The 21,275-nt window shown below is 35.5% G+C and overlaps 1 protein-coding gene across 4 annotated transcripts in view; it reads right to left on the bottom strand.

Moving 5' to 3' along the window:
• The window catches only part of STAG1 (stromal antigen 1), a 425,662-nt gene that overhangs the window by 188,095 nt on the left and 216,292 nt on the right, over positions 1-21,275 (bottom strand). For all 4 annotated transcript variants that reach the window (XM_037844464.1, XM_037844439.1, XM_037844447.1 and 1 more), the window contains exon 6: positions 11,298-11,394. In XM_037844464.1, coding sequence (XP_037700392.1) covers positions 11,298-11,394 — 97 coding nt within the window. The remainder of the gene's footprint in view (positions 1-11,297; positions 11,395-21,275) is intronic.

Genomic DNA, 21,275 nt, shown 5'->3' with positions numbered 1-21,275 from the left:
GCTGAGGACACAGAGTGCAGTGTCCAGTACCTTGAGGAATCTGTTTCCTAGGAAAGAGGGAACAACCATATCTGCATAAATGGGGAAATTCTGAGGGCCAAACATGCATGCCCAAGATAAGATACAGGGACAGAAAGGATAAGGAAGGTCCTATGCTTTGGCCTGGAGCTATTCTGTAAACTCACTGTATAAGCTATGAAGAAGAGCACTTGCATGGGTCAATCTGCAGACTGGGAAAGGTATTTTCTTTTTGCGCTTCCTTTTTGTTGTTGCTAGTTCTTAGCATTCAAGTAAAGTCCTGTCATACCGCTAGCTAGATTCAAGCTTAAGGAAGAGATGCCTCAGAGTTTAAATTCCAACAAAAACACAATGTCCAGGTTTCAACAAAAGATTACAAAACATACAAAGAAATAGGAAGTGATGGCCCTGGCAGTAGAGAAAATTAAAGAATTAGAAACCATTAGTGAGGAGGATCAGACCTGGGATAGTCCAGACAAAGTTTTTTTTGTTTGTTTGTTTTTTTTTTTGTAAACGGTTCTAAATATGATCAAAGAGCTAAAGGAAAATATGAACAAATTCATTTCAGGATATGAAAGATGAACACAGAGTCAATATCAGTACAGAGATGGAAATCAGCAAAAGGAACCAAACAGAACCAAAGACCTCAGTAATAGATATTAAAAATTCCATAGGGGGTATTCGATAGCAGACTGTAGACTGCAGCTGGCAGTATAAAGAATCAGCGAACCTGAAGATAAGATAATTGAATCCATCCAGTCTGAGAAGTAAAAAAAGGAAAAAACAAAGAAGAGTGAACGGTGCCTGAGGAACCTGTGGGACATAATCAAGCGTACCAACAGACACATTACAGGAATCCCAGAAGGAGAAAAAAATAGAAATCGAGTCAGAGACTATTCAAAGGAATAATAACTGAAAACTTGCCAAATTTAACAAGATATGAAAATATACACCCAAGATGCTCAATGAACTCCAAACAGGATAAACCTAAATAGACCCATGTCATGCCATGTTATAATCAAATTGTTGAGACAGAGAATTCTAAAAGCTGCAAAAGGGAAGCAACATGTCACATACAAGAATGTCTCAAAAAGATTAAGTATCAATTTCTCATCAGGAAATGAGGAAGCAAGAAGGCAGAGGGAAGTTGCTGAGAGCAAAAAATTGCCAACCAAGAATTCAATATCTGGCAAAACTGTCATTCAAAAATGAGGGAGAGATTAAGATATTTTCAGATAAACAAAAGCTGAGGGAATTTGTCATGAAGCCAGCCAAATAATAGATATTAAAAGGAGTTCTACAGGTTGCAAGGAAACGACGCCAGACAAATGACTGAAGCCACATGAAGAAACAAAGATCTCTTGTAAAGATAATGACATGGGTAAATATAAATACCATTATTATTGCTTTTTTTTACTTTGTAACACCACTTTTTAATTCCTATAGTATCTAAAAAGCAAAGGCATAAAATGTTATGATACACTTTGAAAGATATTACCTTTTTGTATATATGTTACATTTCATAATAAGGAAATAACTAAAACTGTGGAACTGCAACCTATAATATTCTTTGAAATTTGCTCTCTAACTTCTTGGTAAATTGCACTTGGAAAGTTATCACTTCTAAGTATATATATTATATTCCACAATAAAAAATGACAAAAAATGTTACGATAAATCAATGGTTTTGGAATCATAATGTACAAATATGTAATATGTGACAAAAACTACATAAAAGTGGGAAGGATGGAGGGGAACAATAACATATTTATGTATGCTATTGAAGTTAAGTTGGCACCAATGCAAATGAGATTGCTATAGATTTAGGATGTTACATATTAACCCTATGATAACCATAAAGAAAATATCAGAGAATATGCAAACTCATAGGGACACAGAGTACAGGTTACCAGGGGTGAAGGGCAGGGCCAGCAGAGAGTTAATGCAAAATGAGTGTAGGTTACTGTTTGGGGTTAAGGGAAAGTTGTAGTCCTAGATGGTTGTGAGGGTACTACAACATTGTGAATGTGATCAATCCCACTGAATGGTATGCTTGGGAGGGGTTGGGATGAGAAGATTTGTGTTATATACCTGTTATAAAAAACAAAAAAAAGAAAAAGAAAAAGAAACTATAGAGATAATGACCATTAAAGGCAATACATGATACTAAATGGGATCTAAGAATGAAGGACAAAAGGCTCAGAGGGACATTCCTGGGATTAAAGAAAAAAATGAAATTACAATATAAGCTTTATATGAATGTTAAATTTCTTGAATTTGATAAGTGCACTTAAGGTGATTACCTAAGTGAACATCCTTCTTTATAGAAAATGTGTTCAAGGAGTATGATGTATTAAATCTGCTCTCAAATGTTCAGAAGGTAGGTAGGTAGGTAGGCAGGCAGACAGATACAGCAAAGGTGGCAAACTGTTAAAATTGGTAGATCTGGGTATCTGGGGGGCACTGGGGTATGCTGGAATTCTCTGTGTGGTTTGTATTATTTTTACAAGCGTCCTGTGAGTTTGAGATTATTTCAAAATAAAGTGGACTCAAGTTTTGGTCAGTTCCAATTCTTGAAGTTTGTTCTGTAACATCTTTCTTAGAATAAAGCTCAAACTCCATAAAAATAAATTTCAAAAGATTATACTGATGAATATGTAATAACCCTTACTGTGACAGACACCTGTTTGTTTCTATCCTCCAGAAATAGTCACTAAAACAAGAATATCAGTGCGAGTAATTTATTTAAGAGGAGATACCAGAAAATACTAGTAATGGAGTAGGGATGTGAGATAAGGGAAGAAAGGAAAACAATAGAATGATCTAGCCAATTACTACTATGGGTACATGAAAACTCTGGGAGTCAGAGCAGAGCACGCATGCACTTCAAAGTTTTTCTACCTGAAGAGCAAAGGAATTAGGGTATTTACACACTAATTCTCAGTCAGCATTGGTTAAGGCCTTCATGCCCAAACTGTGTACTGAAATGACCTGGGGCAATGAAGCGAACTGATATGAGCACTGTGCAATACCTTAAATTTTCAAACAGAAACAGCAATTTTTGATATTTGTTTGGCACCATATGAACTAGGGAGGTAATTCATAGTTTCAACATTAGATCGAAATATACTCCTTTTGATGATGTCCTTATCTCTGAGAAACTTAGTTTTTCCAAATACTGATGGAAAACTAAGGGTAATTCCATAATTTGGTAAGTTGTATAGTGCCCAACAGGTGCATACATCTATTATAAGTAACTGTGGTTATTTAAGAGTGGAACAAAAATTTTATTATTTTTTTAGTTTTTACATATGTAATTTTCAAACAGCTACTAAGTTGTTAGGACATAAATACATTGTTTGGACCTAACTACTTCATAATGGAATTGTTAGATGTTTCTTGGCCTAGAGGCATCATAAAAAATTACTGAGACATTAATGAGCCCATGAACAGGGATGGGCTTTGGCTTGAACACTCCTGGGTGAGGTTTATTTTCTGTTAATCCTGCTGTGCCAGTTTGAACGTATTATGTCCCCCAAAACACCATTACCTTTGATGCAATCTTGTGTGGGCAGACCTATTAGTGTTGATTAGATTGTAATTCTTTGATTGAGTGTTTCCATGGAGTTGCAATCCACTCAACTGCAGGTGATAACTCTGATTGGATAATTTCCATGGAGGTGTGGCCCCGCCCATTCAGCATGGGCCTTGATTAGTTTACTAGAACACAATATAAGCTCAGACAAGAAGGAAGGAGCTTGCTACAGCCAAGAGGGACACATTTCAGCATGCACAGGAGCTGAGAGAGGAGCTGCAGCCTACAGAGACATTTTGGAGATGACTTTTGAAAGCAAACTTCTGCTCTGGAGAAGCTAAGAGAGGAAAAATGCCCAAAGAACAACTAAGAGTGACATTTTTGAGGAGCTGCAGCCAAGAGAGGAACGTCCTGGGAGAAAGCCATTTTGAAACCAGAACTCTGGAGCAGATGCCAGACACGTGCCTTCACAGCTAACAGCTGTATTCCAGACGCCATTGGCCATCCTTCAGTGAAAGTACTCCCTTACCTTGGACACTTTAAGGACTTAAGACTGTAACTTTGTAACCAAATAAACCCCCTTTATGAAAGCCAATCCATTTCTGGTATTTTGCTTAATGATACCATTAGCAGAACAGAACACATGCCCTCCTAGAAAGCCCTTAGGCACAAACACTGCAAAATAGAGACATTACTTATTATAACCAAATATGAAAAGAGGTTATTTCTTACTATAGCTTCTCAGTTGATAAGCACAATCTACATTAAAAACAAATGCACTGTCAATGAAAACTATTCAAAAGTGCCCCCTATATATATTGGTTTAACCAAAATATATAGGCCTGTACAAAAATTATATATTTAACAATGATAACACTTTGAATACATGGATTATTTTGTCTTGTATATTACCGCAACATGTTTTGTCTTCTTAGCTCCCTCAGAATTTATTCTTTTAAACACTTATGAAGTTAAAAAGTTTTAGAATGCAACTCTAAGTCAACAGTATTTAAAACAACTTTTCCTTTGACATCTTTCCTACATCACTGATACATACCTTATTATTACGCAGTGAGTTAGTCATCTATCCTGACTGAGGGTCTCAACAGTAAACAGAATTCACACCAGATGGTTCAAATGAAGAAACTTTTATGAAGAGACTACAGATGTGTGGGTTGAGTTTAGGAAACAATTCAGGATACGAAGCACCTTAAGATCTTAATTAAAATAGGAAACTCTTACAACTCACTGGGGCTTGAAGGGCCAATGGGAGAAAACAGTGTTACTGGAGCCCATTGAGGAGGGAGGGGCTGCCCAGATTATTTACTCAAGAAAAATGTTCCAACTTGTCATATCATTGGTGGGGGTGTCTCTTCTAGCCAAGAACTAAGGAAAAAAAGGTTTGTGATGTTTTCCACCCTTCCCTGGCTCTCTTCCCACTCGATGCCAAACTTTTTTTTTTAATTCAATTATACTGCGATATATTTACACACCATACAACCATCCAAAGTGCACCATCAACTGTTCACAGCACCACCACACAGTTGTGCATTCATCACCTCAATCCACCTTCCAAACATTTTCCTTCTACCAGGAAAAGCGAAAAGAAGAATAAAAACCAAAAGTACAGAAGAACACCCCAAACACCCCCAGCCCCCACCCCACCTCTCACTCAGTTTTTTGTCCCCATCCCTCCACTCATCCATCCATACACTGGACAAAGGGACTATGATCCACAAGCCTTCTACAATCACACTGTCACCTCCTGCAAGCCACACTGCTGTACAATCATCCCCAAGAGTCAAGGCGACTGCACTGCAGCTTGACAGTCCCAGGTATCCACTCCTAGCCATTCTAATGCATTAAAACCTAAAATCCATACAGTGATGATAATGCCCACCAGAGTGACCTCCCGACTCCAGAATCTCTCAGCCACTGAAACTTTATTTCGTTTCATTTCACATCCCCCTTTTGGTCAAGATGTTCTTAGTCCCACGATGCTGGGTCCAGATTCATCCCTGGGAGCCATATCCCACATTGCCAGGGAGATTTACACCCTTGGGAGCCAGACCCCATGCAGGGGAGAGGGCAGCGAGTCCACCTACCAAGCTGGCTTAGCTAGAGAGAAAAGGCCACATCTGAGCAACAAAGAGGTACTCAGGGGGAGACTCCTAGGCACAATTATAAGCAGATTTAGCCTCTCCTTTGCAGCAACAAGCTTCATAAGGGTAAGTCCCGTGATAGACGGCTCGGCACATCAAACTGCCAGTCCTCAGTGTTTGTGAGAACATCAGCAACAATCCAGATGAGGAAGTCCAACACCCCTGCGTTTTCCCCCAACTCCTCAGGGAGGCCCTGCATATATATTTTTATTCTCTGACCAAATTACTTTGGGATGTGTCGCTACTTCACACTAACCTATGCAAACCTACCAGGTCTCACTTCCCACTAAAAGTTTCACGTAATTATGGTATTTGAACGAACTGTGCAAGTTAAATTGTTTAGGAAATAGAGATCTTGCACCAACTAAACATCTCTTCCCTTAGTCTCACAAGGAATTTGAAGTTTTAAAACGCAGTCAGTATTGTCCTTTACCTCTTGGATGCCAATCTTTTTAACTACCTTTTGTCCTCGATTCCTATGTAGCTTTAGGGGAAAATTATCTGATACAAAAGAATATAAATCTGGATTTTGGAAATTAATTTGCAACACAAGGAGTCCTTATAAAATGCAAAACTGGTATCAATATGTAATAGAAAGGTTGGGCTTTGTAATAACAAAACTTTCCCCATTTGTCCTTTGACTTTCCCTATAATGTGTCCTCCAAGTGAAAGGTATTTGGTTTCGTTTTTAATGTAGTTAAAGTTATCAATCTTTTCTTTTAAAATATATACATTTTGGGTCAGAGTTAATAAAAAGTTCTGCCCCACTCCAAGATTATAAAGGAATTCTTCCATATTTCCTTCTAGAGCTTTTATTTTTTTTTCATTGTTTTGGGTGCCGATCACTATTATTTTAGCATTTATACTCTTGAGACATTTAGGAATTTATCCTGGTAGGCACTATCACAGGTAAAGATCCAAATTAATTTTCCCCATTTTTGACTTAAAAAAAGAGGGTTCTTTTATTTCACTATACTGTATCTTCCACCTGGCTGTTCTCATATATAACAAAGATGTTAACTTCTCTATGTTAATTCAGAACGACCTATTGTTTATATTAATTTTGCAAATTAATTTTCTTGGCTTTTCCAAATATTCAAAATCACTTTAAAAAAGTGATTATACTTCTGGTTTCTTTTTATTGTCTCAGTGTGTTGGCTTGTATCTATCTCTAATATAATGTGAAATAATAGTTGTGAGAATGGGAATCCTTGTCTTGTTTGTAATGAGAATGATTCTTCTGGTTTCCCTTAAGGATGATGCCGGCATTGGGGTTTAAAAGACATTTTTTTTTTTCCATTTTCATTTTGACATAATTTTTTTGCTTACAGAAAAGCAGTAAGAAAAGCATAAACAATTTCTAATTGTCTTACATTTGTTTTATTATTCTCTCTCTCCACAACTTTTTTTCCTGAACCATTTAAGAGCAAACTGCAGATACGTCCCTTTATGCTTAAATACTTCAGTGTGTACTTATCTCAACAAAAAAAAATCTCTTACACAATAACAGTACAACTATCAAAATCATGAAATTAACACTGATACATTATATATGATCTAATCAACAGGCTTGATTCAGATTTCAGCATCTGTCCCAATAACAGCTTTATAGTAAAAGAAAATCTTAAGATCATACACAGCATTCAGCTGTCATGTTGCTTTAGTCTCTTTTAATCTGGAACAGTTTCTGAATCATTTCTTTGTATTTTATAGCACTGACATTTTTTAGGGGTACAGGCTAATTATTTTAAGAATACACCTCAATATGAGGTTGTCTAATGTTTCCTTACGAGTAGATTCAGGCTATGAACTTTTGGCAAAACACTAAGAGATGCTGAGTTCTTCTAAGTGCATATCAGGAAGCATATGTTGACATTTACTTCCATAAATGGCAGTGTATATTTCAATCACTTGGTTAAGGTGTTGCCAATCAAATTTCTATACTGAAAAGGTGGTTTTATACCCACTGTAATTAACAAATATTTGTGGGCAGACATTTTGAGACTACGTAAGTATTATGTTCTATATCAAAAAATCCCCCACTAGTCTTACAGGCCAAACACTGAGTTCAGGTTACTTTGGTAAGTACTTTTCATACACTTCAGTGTGGTTATGTTATTTATACTATGTCATAATATGGATCACTTGTTCTGGATATATTCAATTTTAGGATTTTCCCTCAATTTTTGTTAATTTTCTTTTCTTTTTTTGAGATGAGAAACATTAACATAGTTTCAAAAGTCAAGGCTACTCAAAAAGTATATTCAAGTAAGTGTCATCTCTCCCATCCCAATTTCCTCTAAACATCTCATTCCATTCTCACAAATACCCTATAGGTAACCAATCTCATTATTCTCTGGTTTATCCGTCCTGTGTTTCTTTTTGGTCAAATGAACAGATAAATGTGGTTCCTGTTTGCCAATGCTGCCGTTATGCAAAATACCAGAAATGGATTGGCTTTTATAAAGGGGGTTTATTTGGTTACAAAGTTACAGTCTTAAGGCCATGAAGTATCCAAGGTAAGGCATTAATAATAGGGTACCTTCACTGGAGAAGGGCCATTGGATCCAGAAAACCTCTGCTAGCTGGGAAGCACGTGGCTGGCATCTGCTGGTTCCCAGGTTGTGTTTCAAAAGGGCATTCTCCAAAATGTAAGCGTCAGCTTTCAATGGCCGTCTGCAAAATGTGTCTCTCAGCTGCAGCACTAATTCCTTCTGTTTGTGAGCTCTTTTATATGGCTCCAGTGATTTAATTAAGACCCACCCTGAATGGGTGGGGTAACGCCTCCATGGAAATTATCCAATCAAAGATCTTGTCCATGGCTGACTGAGTCACATCTCCATGGAAACAATGAAAAAGTTCCAGCCTAATCAACACTAATACAGCCTGCCCCCATAAGACTTCATTAAAGAACATGGCATTTTGGGGAACATAATACATCCAAACCAGCACACGTGTATGTTCTATTATTTCCCCTTCTTTCTTACAACAAAATGTGCATACCACGGACACTCTTTTGTGCTTTGCATTTTGTCCTTAAAAATGCATCTGGGAAATCATCCTGCTCCAGTTCATTCTACATAGATTCTTTTACACAGTGCCACAAAACTTCACTATGTGGCTCTACCACAGTTTATTCAATCACTGTCCTATATACAAACATTCAGGTTGTTTCCAATATTTGGAATTGCAAATCATGTTGCAATAAATAACTCTGGGCATTTATTTTCATAGTGCTGGAGGTTACCTTCAGGGCAAAAATTCCAAAAGCAGGATGGCTGGATCAAAAGATAAACATACATGTAGTTTTGAAGGATACTGCCAAATCCTCTTCCATTAGAGTTCTACCAATTTACATACTGTGTCATGCTATGGATCATTTCTTCCAGATATATTCAATTTTAGGATTTTCCCTCATTTTCTGTTGATTTTCTTTTCTTTTTTTTTTTGAGTAGGTGAGAAACATTAACATAGTTTCAAAAATCAAGGCTACTCAAAAAGTATATTCAAGTAAGTGTCAAACAACGTAATTGCCTGTTTTCTCACAGTCTAAGTGATGTTAAAATTTTAAAATTTTGCCAATCTGATAGGTGAAAAAAACGGCATCTCAGTGAAGGTTTAATTTGTAATTCTCTTCTTGCCATACATAAAGAGGAACATATTTTCATATGTTTTAAGATTGATTTACTAAACTTTCACATGTCTATTTCTAGAGTTTTATTATTTCCATTAATCTGAAAGAAATGTTCTCTTTTTTTGTTAACCATATTAGGAAATATGCATCTATGTCCCTTATTAAAATGTTTCTCAATCAATTTTTTCAAATGTCTTTTCAAGGACTATGAAGACAATCATAAGAAAAATGAGCGAAGATTATGAACCGAAAATTCATACAAGAAATAGAAATGTCTCTCAAGCCTCATTCATAAAAGAAATCCCAATTAAAATCACATTGATACACATCATTTATAACTCACTAATAAGACTAATCCAAAAATTTGATAGAGCACTTTGGTGAAAAGGCTGAGAAGAAACAGACATTTTCCTATTTTACTCACATAGTCCAAAGGAGCACAACTCCTTTAGAAAGCAATTTTGGCAATATGTAATATAATTACAAACACATTTACCCAAAGACATTCTTGAACACAGAGCAAATAAAGTATACACAAAATTACTCATTACAGTATTCTTTGTAAAAGCAAAAGACTGCAAATAACCCAAGGTCCATTAGTACAATACTGGCTAAATAAAACGAATATAAATGCACACAAGTACTATGATGTTGTTTACAAAAGAGAGAGAGAGAAATTTCTCTACAAACCAGTATCTACTATATAAAGGGTATGGAGGAGGAAAGAGTATATATTCATATTTATGAATATAGAAATGAAAGGAAGGAATGAAGAAAGAAGGGAGGGAGGGAGAGTGGGTGATGACAAACAAGAGCAACTGACTGAGTGGAGATGGTTGGATGGAAGACAAGAGAGATAAGAGATTTTTGTTTCACAACCTTAAAGTTTTTTATTTTTGTCAACCATGGGAATGAGTTTACCTATTCAACAAAGGAAAAGCTTTGAAGACTACCATTGTTTTCTAAGATAAAATCCAATCCAATAAAACTGTTAAAAGATTAGATAACATATTTAAAGCACATACCTCAGTGTTTGCCTTGTGTATTTTAAGCTGTAAAATTCATAAATATGTATACCTTCAAATAGCCTAATCTCTTGCCACTGCTCACCAATGTCCATGTTCTAGGATTCAGCCACAACTCTCTTCATGTACTAGAATGTGCCATGCTTTCTTGCCTTCAGGACTTTTTACACAATTTGTTACAATTTGCTTTCTCATCCCCTTCACCGTCTTTTTACTCACTCTTCCAATCTCAACCTCAACCAAGCTTTCTGCAAGACGTATTTTCTTAAAACCTACCCACATTTACACAATCACTCAGACTGAGACAAATATGACTCCAAATCCTGAGTTTGCCACTTGCTAATTGCAGGACACCTGGTAAACTTACCTAAGTCCTTTGTTCAGTTTCTGATTTACAGAATAAAGATCATATCTGCCTAATAAGACTGTTAATAATGATTAAATGGGTTAATGTATGTAAAAAACATAGCTCAGTGCTTAGCACATGCGAAGAAGTCATTAAGATAACTGATTCTGATACTCATATTACCTAAGTACTTCATTGATAAAATGAGAACAAAAATAGTGGAAAGGATACAAAATAATGAATATCAGCAACAAACAGTTCCTGATGTACCAAGCATATGTACAAAAAATTTGAGTAACATTAGCCATAAAAGTTTATCATCTCCCAAATCAATTCATAAATTCATTGAGATGAAATTCAGATTTCATTAAAAATTTCAAAAACACAGAAGGGTGTTATTTTAAAACTGAAACTGAACCAGAACAAAAATGGACTACCCTTAAACAACAATAATTTCCTTTATTAGAAAAAGATTAGCAATTCTAGGATGAATTATATAACAAATGGCAGGTGAAGTAGGAATCACACTGCTGGACTGACAGGTTCATTGTATGTCATTTATTCCAACATTCTGTACCTCGACATCCTGAACACTGGATAAAAAAGTTGATTAAATCCAGAAGTGCGATGTCTCTGTCTTGTTTATATGATTCAATCCAGTCATCTACCACGGACTGTGGGAAAAAAATACAGAAAAATGAAAACTTCAAAAAAAATGTGATATTATTGCAAATAAATTTTCAGAAAAGTTTTGTTGTTTTTTTATGTGTCTGTCTGAACAAAATACCCTACTTACCTGACATAATTTCTCTGTAGCCAAATAAAAGTTGAGATTCCCTCACTTTTAAATGGGCCAATAAAATGTAAGTTACTACATCTCAAGGACTTGTTCACACTAAAGCACAAAAAAACCCCTGACCTTACCAATTCCGATTCCAAGAGGTCCAATAATTATTAAGCAGTTAAGGATACTACTGTTCAAACCATATTGTGAAAATAACACACACATCCAAAAGAAAACTAATTTCATTTACACATGCATAGATGTAAACTTTCTAAATAAAGTGTCAGAAAATCTAATCTATAATTAATATATAACAAAATGCAATTTTATTCAGGAATACAAGGATGACTCCATATTAGGAAAGCAAATAATTCCATACATCAACAAAGTAATGAAGAAAAATAAAATGACTGTATTACTAGAACCCAAAAAGGTATGTGATAAAATTCTGCAACAAATCTTATTAAAATTTCCTAGGAAAATAAGGATTAGATAAAATCTACTTAAGCAAGATAAAGACAAAGACATAATATATTTATTATTGAAATACTTAAGACACTTCAACAAAACAAGAACCAAGGCAAGGATGCCACTCTAAACATTATTATTTCTATAATTTTGAAGGTTTTAGTTAATGCAATAATAAGTAAAATATTGGTAAGGAAATGACAACTCTCTTCCCGCAGATGAGAAAACCCGAGTCTCTACTAAAGTGATTCAAATGATTGACAAATAAGAAACATAAATGGATGACTAGCCGGTTCACAATTATAAATACCTAAATTTTTAAAATGTATAAACTTTAATAATGAAAATTATAAAATTTATAAAAGCTTTATAAGTTTATAAAAGAAATTTTAAAAAACAACAGCTTACACAAATTTAAAGTGATTCCAATTAGCATTTCAATAGGCAGGATTCTTTGGAGTTTTCTTGGTGAGGGGTTGTGAGGGAAAATGTATGAAAATAGTTTTAAAGATATTTTTAGAAATAAAATTTAACTCTATTGAGTTATAATTTATATATAGCAAATTGCACAAATCATAAGTTTGCAACACCTTGACAGATTTTTACAAATATATAAACCTCTGTAACCACGACCAAGATGAAGACATAAAGCATTTCCAACATGTTTTGAAACAGGCTCCCTCATTCTCCCTCCCAGTACCTATGATGATTAAGTTCATGTGTCACCTTGGCTAGGTTATGGATCTAGTTGTTTCACCTGACTGTTACTGTGAGGATATTTTTGTGGATTTAAATCATTAGTCAGTTGACTGCATCTATGGCTGATGAGCAAAAGATACCGCCTTCAATGATGAGAGAATTCTCATCCAATCAGTTGAATGTCTTAAAGGGAGAATTGATGAACTCAGCAGACAGAAAGAATTTCTATCTCTACTTGAAGAGCTAGCCAGCTTCTGCTGGCGAATTCATCAAAACCTTAATCAGAGTTCCCAGACTGCACCGTGCCCTACAGAATTCAGACTCACCATCCTCACAGTCGCATGAGCAAATTCCTATGATAAATCTCATAATATTTACATATTTAAATATCTATCTCTTGTTGATTGTTTCCCTAATACATTCCCAGTCTGAAAGAACTATCATTCTGATACTTACCACCATAAACTAGTTTGATGTTTTTGAAGTTTATATAAATGGCATCAAAATCTGTTCTTTTATGCTGATTTCTTTCACTCAAAGCTGCATTAGTGAGATTTATCCACATTGTTACATTTATCAACAGTTCCTTTTTTGCACTGGAGAGTAGTATTTCATTGTATGAATACACCACAATTTATTCCTCATTTTACTATTCATGGACTTGAATGTTGTTTCCAGATTAGAGCTAAAACAAAATTGCTATGAACGTAACTGTACACACCTTTTGCATAAATATTCTTTCCTGTTGTATATATACACAGTAGCAGATTCATTAAGAAACAGGATACAAATAGGTAAAGCGTAGTAGACACTGCCAAACAATTTTCCAAAACAGGTGTAACAAATTGTACTTCTGCGAGCAAGGTATGAGATTTCCGCAGGTGCTCCACAACCTCTCCGATACTAAGTACTGTCAGGCCTATTAATTTAGCCCATTCTGATTGGGCATAGTCCCTTCTTCAACGACCTTCTCCATTAAGGAGAAACTGCTTTCTGTTCTTCCAAGTCAAAGAGAGGGCATTCCACTAAATGCTGATGTACATAATACTTTGTTTCCCTGGCTCATGACATTAGTGCCTGGGAGGTTTTGTTTTGTAAACAGAAAATTAGATAGAAGATTAAGATACAGGAGATGGTAAAAAAGAATAAAGGGAAACAGCATGGTATATGATTAAGGTTCAACTCTGCTGAATAATGTGTGAGGCCCTCAGAGCTGGAGATGTGATGAGGGCTTAGAGTGGACAGAGTAGGTCAAGAGTGATGTTGAGACTCAGGGTCCAAGTACAAATGCTTTATGAACCAGGTGACAAAGTGTGGCACAAAGCTGGAAATGAAGGCCCTCAATACCCAGCTTCTATACAAGGCCCAACACTGTGAAGGTACTCTGAAAACAGTGATGAACATTTTCTTTAATTTCCAAAGTGACAGTATGAATTTATACTCCCACCAACACTATATGAAAAATCCAAAACATTCTGAATAAGACTCATGAATACAGGGAGTACAGAAATAAATCCAGATATATAGAGAACTTAATTTATGACAATGGAGACATTTCAGTTTTAGAGGGAAAGGATGGTGAATTTAATAAATGATTCTGATATAACTGATTATTCATCCAGAATTAAACAAAGGTGTGCCTTTTAAAAGATCTCAGAGACCTGTGGAAGCAAAGAAATATAAAGAACCAAACTCTGGATGGGGGTAGCCCTTTCTTGGGATGGCAGAGATTGGCGTCTGTTACAGTAATTTCCAAGTCTGGGCATAGGTTGGTGGATGATGCAGCCCGTCCTAATACAGATGGCCCTGGATGTGGTAGGATAAAAACAAAGATAACTAACGAAGGCACATCATAATCAAATTGCTCAAATTCTTTAACAAAGAGAAAAGTCTTAAAGCACCTGGAGGGTACACACAGGGGTGCAAAGGATAAGACTGAAGGCATACTTCTGGTCAAAAACAATGTTAGCCAGTGGAAAATGGAATGACATATTCAGAGTACTGAAAGGAAAAAAAAAATTGTCAATGTAGAATTTTTTAAACAGCAAAAATATCTTTCAAAGACAAAATAAAACTTCTCAAACAAAAAACCCTAAAAACAAAAAGTCTGACAGACTCTGTCAACAGCAGAAACATATAATAGGAAATTTAAAGTTTACTGACTAAAGGAAAATCTACTAGATATAAATTTCAATATACAGAAAACAATGAAGAGTAAATAAGAATAAAACAAGAATAGCAAATAAGTGGATTTTTTTTAAGTGCACTCTCCCGAGAAAGCAGTATGTGAAAATATTCAGAAAGTCCCGAAAAAATGACAAAGCTAATAGAGCTAATAAACAAGTTCAGCAAAGTGGTGGGATACAAGAGACGCAAAAATCAATGGTGTTTATATACACTACTAATGAGGTATCCAAGGAGAAAATAAAGAAAAAAAGTCCATTTACAAGAGCAACTAAAAGAATCAAATATCTAGGAATAAACTTAATCAAGAAGGTAAAGGACCTATATTCAGAAAACTACAAAACATTTCTGTTGACCAAATCAAATCGTATGAATTCTTAAAGCTTAGACCACTTCCCACTGAGACCAGATGACTGATATTCACCAACATCACATCTCTGAACAGCTTTCTCTGGGATGGGTCCAGCAGGGACCACTCTTCCTGGGTAAAGCCCGTAACTACATCTTTCAAATTCACTAACTCCTGATTGTCAAGTTCATATCCCCATGGGTTTGCATGAGGACCTTCAGTCCCCTCTGATGGGCTTCACTGAGAAAAGCACAGATTCAGGCTGTGGTATTCTATGGAAGGATCCAAGATATCCCAGATATAGTTGCCTACCCAGTGGATTCCATTGTGTTGAAGCGAGTGTACTCACTATGGAGATAGCATCAGGGTCCAGGGAACTGAAGCATGAGACATTTCCTGGGTGGTCTGAGTCACCATGTATCAGAAAAGGCAGGTTTTGGTGCTGCTAGAGTATGCACCCCTACAGTCCCTCCGGCTGAGTCCCTGAGTCTGGGCTGAGATTCCTCACTGCCAGTGACCCAGCTCCATGAAGTGGACTCCCCAGCACAGCCAAAAGTAAAGTCTTTCAGAAAGAAATGACCAGGAGAAGGAGCAGGACAGGGGGAGTCTCTGCTTTATACCCACTCCTCAGTCCACCAGTCAACTGATTTTTGACAAGGCTCCCAAGTCCACTCAACTGGGACAGAACAGTTGCTTCAATAAATGGTACTGGGAGAACTGGATATCCATACCCAAAAGAATGAAAGAGGACCCCATCTCACACCTTATACAAAAATCAACTCAAAATGGATCAAAGACCTAAATATAAGAGACGAGATGGTACCATAAAACTCCTAGAAAAATATGTAGGAAAACATCTTCAAGATTTAGTGATAGGTGGTAGTTTCTCAGACCTTACACACAAAGCACAAGCAACAAAAGAAAAAAATAAATGGGACCTCCTCAAAACTGAATACTTCTGCGTTTCAAAGCACTTTGTCAAAAGGGTGAAAAGGTAGCCTACTCAATGGGAGAAAATATTTGGAAACCATGCATGTGATAAGTGTTTGATATCCAAAATATATATAGAAATCCTATAACTCAACAATAAAAAGACAAAACAACACAAATTAAATATGGGCAAAAGATATGAATAGACATTTTTCCAAAGAGGAAATACAAACAGCAAAAAAGCACATAAAAAGATGCTCATCTTCATGAGCTATTAGGGAAATGCAAATCAAAACCAAAATGAGATATCATTTCACACCTACTAAAATGTGCAGAATTTTTAACGAGGTTGAATGTAAATGTTTGGAAATGGATAGAGATGATGGTAGCACATTATGGTAAGTGTAATTAACAGCACTGAAATATGCTTGTGACTGTGGTTGAAAGATGAAGTTTAGAGTCATGTATGTCACTAGAAGGAAAGTTGGAGGGTAAAACGGGATTGTGTAACACAGTGAACCCTGTGGTGGACAATGACTGTGATTAACAGTACAAAAAAAAGTTCTTTCATAAATTAGAACATATGTACAGCACTATTACAAGGCGTGAATAATAGAGTACTATACAGGGGGAAATGCACCTATTGCAAACTATGGATTATAGTTAACAGTAATTTTTAATATAATTTTATTGAGATATATTCACATACCATAGAAACCATCCAAGTATAAAATCAATTGCTCACATATCATCAAACAATTGTGCATATGTCCCATGATCCAACTTAGAACATTTTCATTACTCCAGAAAAAAAATAAAAGTAAAAAGAAAACCCAAATCCTTCCAAATCCCTTAACACCCACTATTATTGACCCATAGTATTGGTGTGATAAATTTGTTACTGTTGATGAAAGAGCTTTAAAAAATACTGTTAACTATAGTCCACAGTTTGCAATAGGTACATTTTTCCCATATACCGCTCTATTATTAACTCCTTGCAACAGTGCCATATATTGGCTCCAGTTCATGAAAGAACTTTTTTTATATTTGCACAGTTAATCACAGATGTTGTTCACTACAAGATTCACTGTGTTATACACTCCTATGTTTTACCCTCCAACTTTCCTTCTGGTGACATACATGCACCTATTGCAAACTATGGTTAACAGTAATATTAACAGTAATATTTTAATATTCTGTCATCAACAGTAACAAATGTATCACACCAATCCTAGGAGTAAAAAATGGGAGGGATAAAGGGTATGGGTTGTTTTACTTTTTCTTATTGCTTCTTGGAGTAATGGAAATGTTCTAAAATTGATTGTGGTGATGAATGCACAACTAAGTAATGATACTGTGAGCCACTGACCAAATATTTTGGATGGATTGTATGGTATTTGAATATATCTCAATGAAACTGTATTAAAAAAGAAAAGAAAAATTTAAAAGGACATCCTGACTGAAAATATCCGAAAATAAAAATTACTTGTGTAAGCTTAATAGCAGAATCAATGCAGCAAAATAAAGGGATCAATTAACCTGAGAACAGATTAATACAATTTACCTAAACAGAGATAGAGAAAAAGAATACAATTTTTTTAAAGCAGAGTATAGAAGATCTATATGAAAATATCAAGAATGGATGAGGAAGAAGATTATTGGAAGACATATTAATCAACAACTTTGAAAAACTTATGAAGGATATTAACTCACATACTAAGGAAGCTCAGTAAATGCCAAACAGAATAAATAAAAGGAAGACCATACACACGTACATCATAGCAAAACTTCTGAAAAGCAAAGATAAAGTAGGATAAATCATATAGCAAAAATAATCTTCAAATATAAAGGCAAAATAAGGACAATTTTAGACAAATGTGTCACCAAGATACTTTGACTAAAGAAATTCATATTGACAGGAAATCCCTAATGGAAGCACAGATATATAGGAAGAAATGAAAAACATCCAAAAGAGTAAATTTTAGGGTAAATGTTTTGATAAGTTTTCATTTACAGAAGGATGCTCATGTTCTACATAGTCAAACAACACAATTTAAATAACAGAAGAAAATAAGAAAAGGTGAAATTAAAATTCAAAGCAAATAGAAACTTATGAACCCAAATATATTTCAAATGAATCACTGAAGTGTGGAAAAAAAAGAACTAAACCAAGTAACTAATAAACACAGTACTTGACTATGTATTTTGAGTCCTGGGAGAATTAGGGGTGACAGAGATGGGGGAATTACGAGCAAATCCTGAACAACTTATAGAATAGGTTTGGAGTTTGTACCGTTATAGGTGAAGAAGTTTTGAAATAACTTTAGCTATATTAGAAGACTGAGTATATGATAAATATCTCCCTAGTGTTGTGAGCCAGAGTTCTTCCTGGGTAAGAAGGGAATAGGAAAAGCAAAAAAGTATCCTGTGGGTATGCACTGTAATTGAAGATGTCAGGGAATATTAATTATTTCTGAAATATATATGCATGCATGTAGGTAGGTGTACTGGTTTGTATATATTATGTCCCCCAGAAAAAGCCATGTTCTTTGATGCAATCTTGTGGGGACAGACATATTAGTGGGGATTAAGTTGGAACATTTGGATTAGGTTGTTTCCATGGAAATGCACCCCATCCAACTGTGGGTGATAACTCTGACCGGATAATTTCCATGGAGGTGTGTCCCGCCCATTCAGTGTGGGCCTTGATTAGTTCACTGGAGCATTATAAAAGCTCAGACAGAGGAGCAAGCTTTGCTACAGCCAAGAGGGACACTTTGAAGAATGCACAGAAGCTGAGAGAGGAACTGCAGTTTACAGAGGCATTTTGGAGATGGCCTTTGAAAGCAGACTTCTGCTCCAGAGAAGCTAAGAGAGGACAAGTGCTCCAAGAGCAACTGAGAGTGACATTTTGGAGAGAAGCTGAAGCCTAGAGAGAAACGTCCTGGAAGAAAGCCATTTTGAAACCAGAGCTCTGGAGCAAACGCCAGCCGCATGCCTTCCCAGCTAACAGAAGTTTTCCGGATGCCAATGGCCATCCTCCAGTGAAGGTACCTGATTGTTGATGCATTACCTTGGACATTTCATGGCCTTAAGACTATAAGTGTGTAACCAAATAAACCCCCTTTTATAAGAGCCAATCCATTTCTTGTGTTTTGCATTCCAGCAGCATTAACAAACTAGAACAGTAGGTATATGTTCACATGTGTGTATGCTCACATGCAAATGTAGGTGTAAATGTACATATGTAAATGTACAGATACTAGCATATATTCTCTAGCTCCTTGTGGTGAAAGGGCCAATAAGCAAAAACTACACACTGGTAATGAGCATACCTAGTACCTAGTTTTTGGTCGCTAATCCATTCCCCCAAAAAAGGAACAAGGGCTCCTCAGAGTTACAGCTGATTCCAGGGCTGGCGGAAGGCACATAAAAGAGAAGGATGGAATGAGTATCTCTAGATGCCAGAAATATAGGAAATGCTCAGAACAATGATAAATACAGTCACAGGACACAAGAAGATACTCCCACTAGCCAAATTTGGAACAATCTGAGCACCAAAATAATTAAATGCAAAAAATTATAAATAATGTGAGAAAAAAGGAAATTCATGAAATAAAAACCAATAATAAATGGATAAATTAGTATGGGGGCGAAGGGAGAATTCTTACTTACAGTAGAATGCTGAATTCTTAATGGAAAACATGGAGGGAAGGACAGAGCTGGAAAATGAGTATTTCATAACCAGCATAGTAAAGACCACATCAGGCAAGAATCATCCACGGATACTAAATCTAGGAGGAAATTTTGTTTAGGAGTACGATATTTGCATGGTCTAAAATTATCTCCCCATAGACTAACTACGCATAAAGTGCAAAAGAGGGAAAGCAGCAATTATCCAGTGGAGAAATCAGATCATTCTTTGAATAAGTATCAAAATTAACATCATCAAAGAGTGGATGAAGGACACTGTATGCTTCCAGATGTGATATTCTATGACGGAAACATCACCTGTGTAGCATTACAGCCAAGAATGCATGACCTTAATTTAGTTACGAGGAACAAACTCAAACTGAGCAATGTTCTCTTTTAAAAGAGGGAGAATTCTATTTTCAAAAATGTCAATGTCATGAAAGATAAAGAAAGGCTGTAGCCTAAAATATTTATGGAAAAAGTTTGCTGACCCCTGATGTAGAGTAATAAATTTAAAAACAATACAAAAAGGGTCTAACTAAAAAGCAAACAGAAGCAATAAGAATACTTGGGACAACTGAAAAATAAATACCAAGATAACAGACATAAACCTAACCACATAAGCAACTAGATTACATGCAAATGAAGCAGCACTCCTCTCAAAAGACAGACTATCAAGCTAGATAAAAAGACCTACCATATGATGTTTAAAAAAGATATACTTTAAATACAACAGCACACACAGATGGTAATAAAAGGATGAAAAACTATATTAGAGGCAAATATTAACCATAAGAAAGCTTTAAGACTATAGTCCTAGCAGACAAGTAGATACCACGATAAGGAGTGTTACCAAAGGCAAAGAAAGATATTTTATAATAATGACAGGATAAATTTATCGGGAAAATATAACAATCCTAAATTTGTACACACCAAATAAGTCTCAGAATACATTAAGCAAAAAATGACCGAACTAAAAGGAGAAATATACAAATTTACAATCACAGCTGAGAGTTTTAACACACCTCTCTTGATAATAAGCAAAGAAACAAAAAAACATAGATAATTATATAGAAGATTTAAATACCACTACTAATGTGAGCTAATCATTTATAAAGCATAACACCAAGAATTACAGAATACATATTCTTTTTAAGTACACACAGAACACTCAACAAAGGAGACCATAAAGAAAATAGTACAGGGTACATTCTCTGACCATATGGATTTAGAAATCAGTAACAAAAACACATCTAAAATAACCCCAATGTCCAGAAATTTTAAAATATTTTGAAATGAATGGTAACAAATATAAACATACCAATATTTGAAGGCAGCTAAAGCAGTGCTTAGAGGAAAATCTATAGCTTTAAATAAATTCTAAGAAAAAAAGATCTAAATCAATGACTTAAGCTTCCCTCAAGAAATGTGGGTTGCTGTGGATAAAT

Source organism: Choloepus didactylus, chromosome 1 (genome assembly GCF_015220235.1).
Source record: "Choloepus didactylus isolate mChoDid1 chromosome 1, mChoDid1.pri, whole genome shotgun sequence".
Lineage (NCBI taxonomy): Eukaryota > Metazoa > Chordata > Mammalia > Pilosa > Megalonychidae > Choloepus > Choloepus didactylus.
This window is presented reverse-complemented; position numbering and strand designations above follow the sequence as displayed.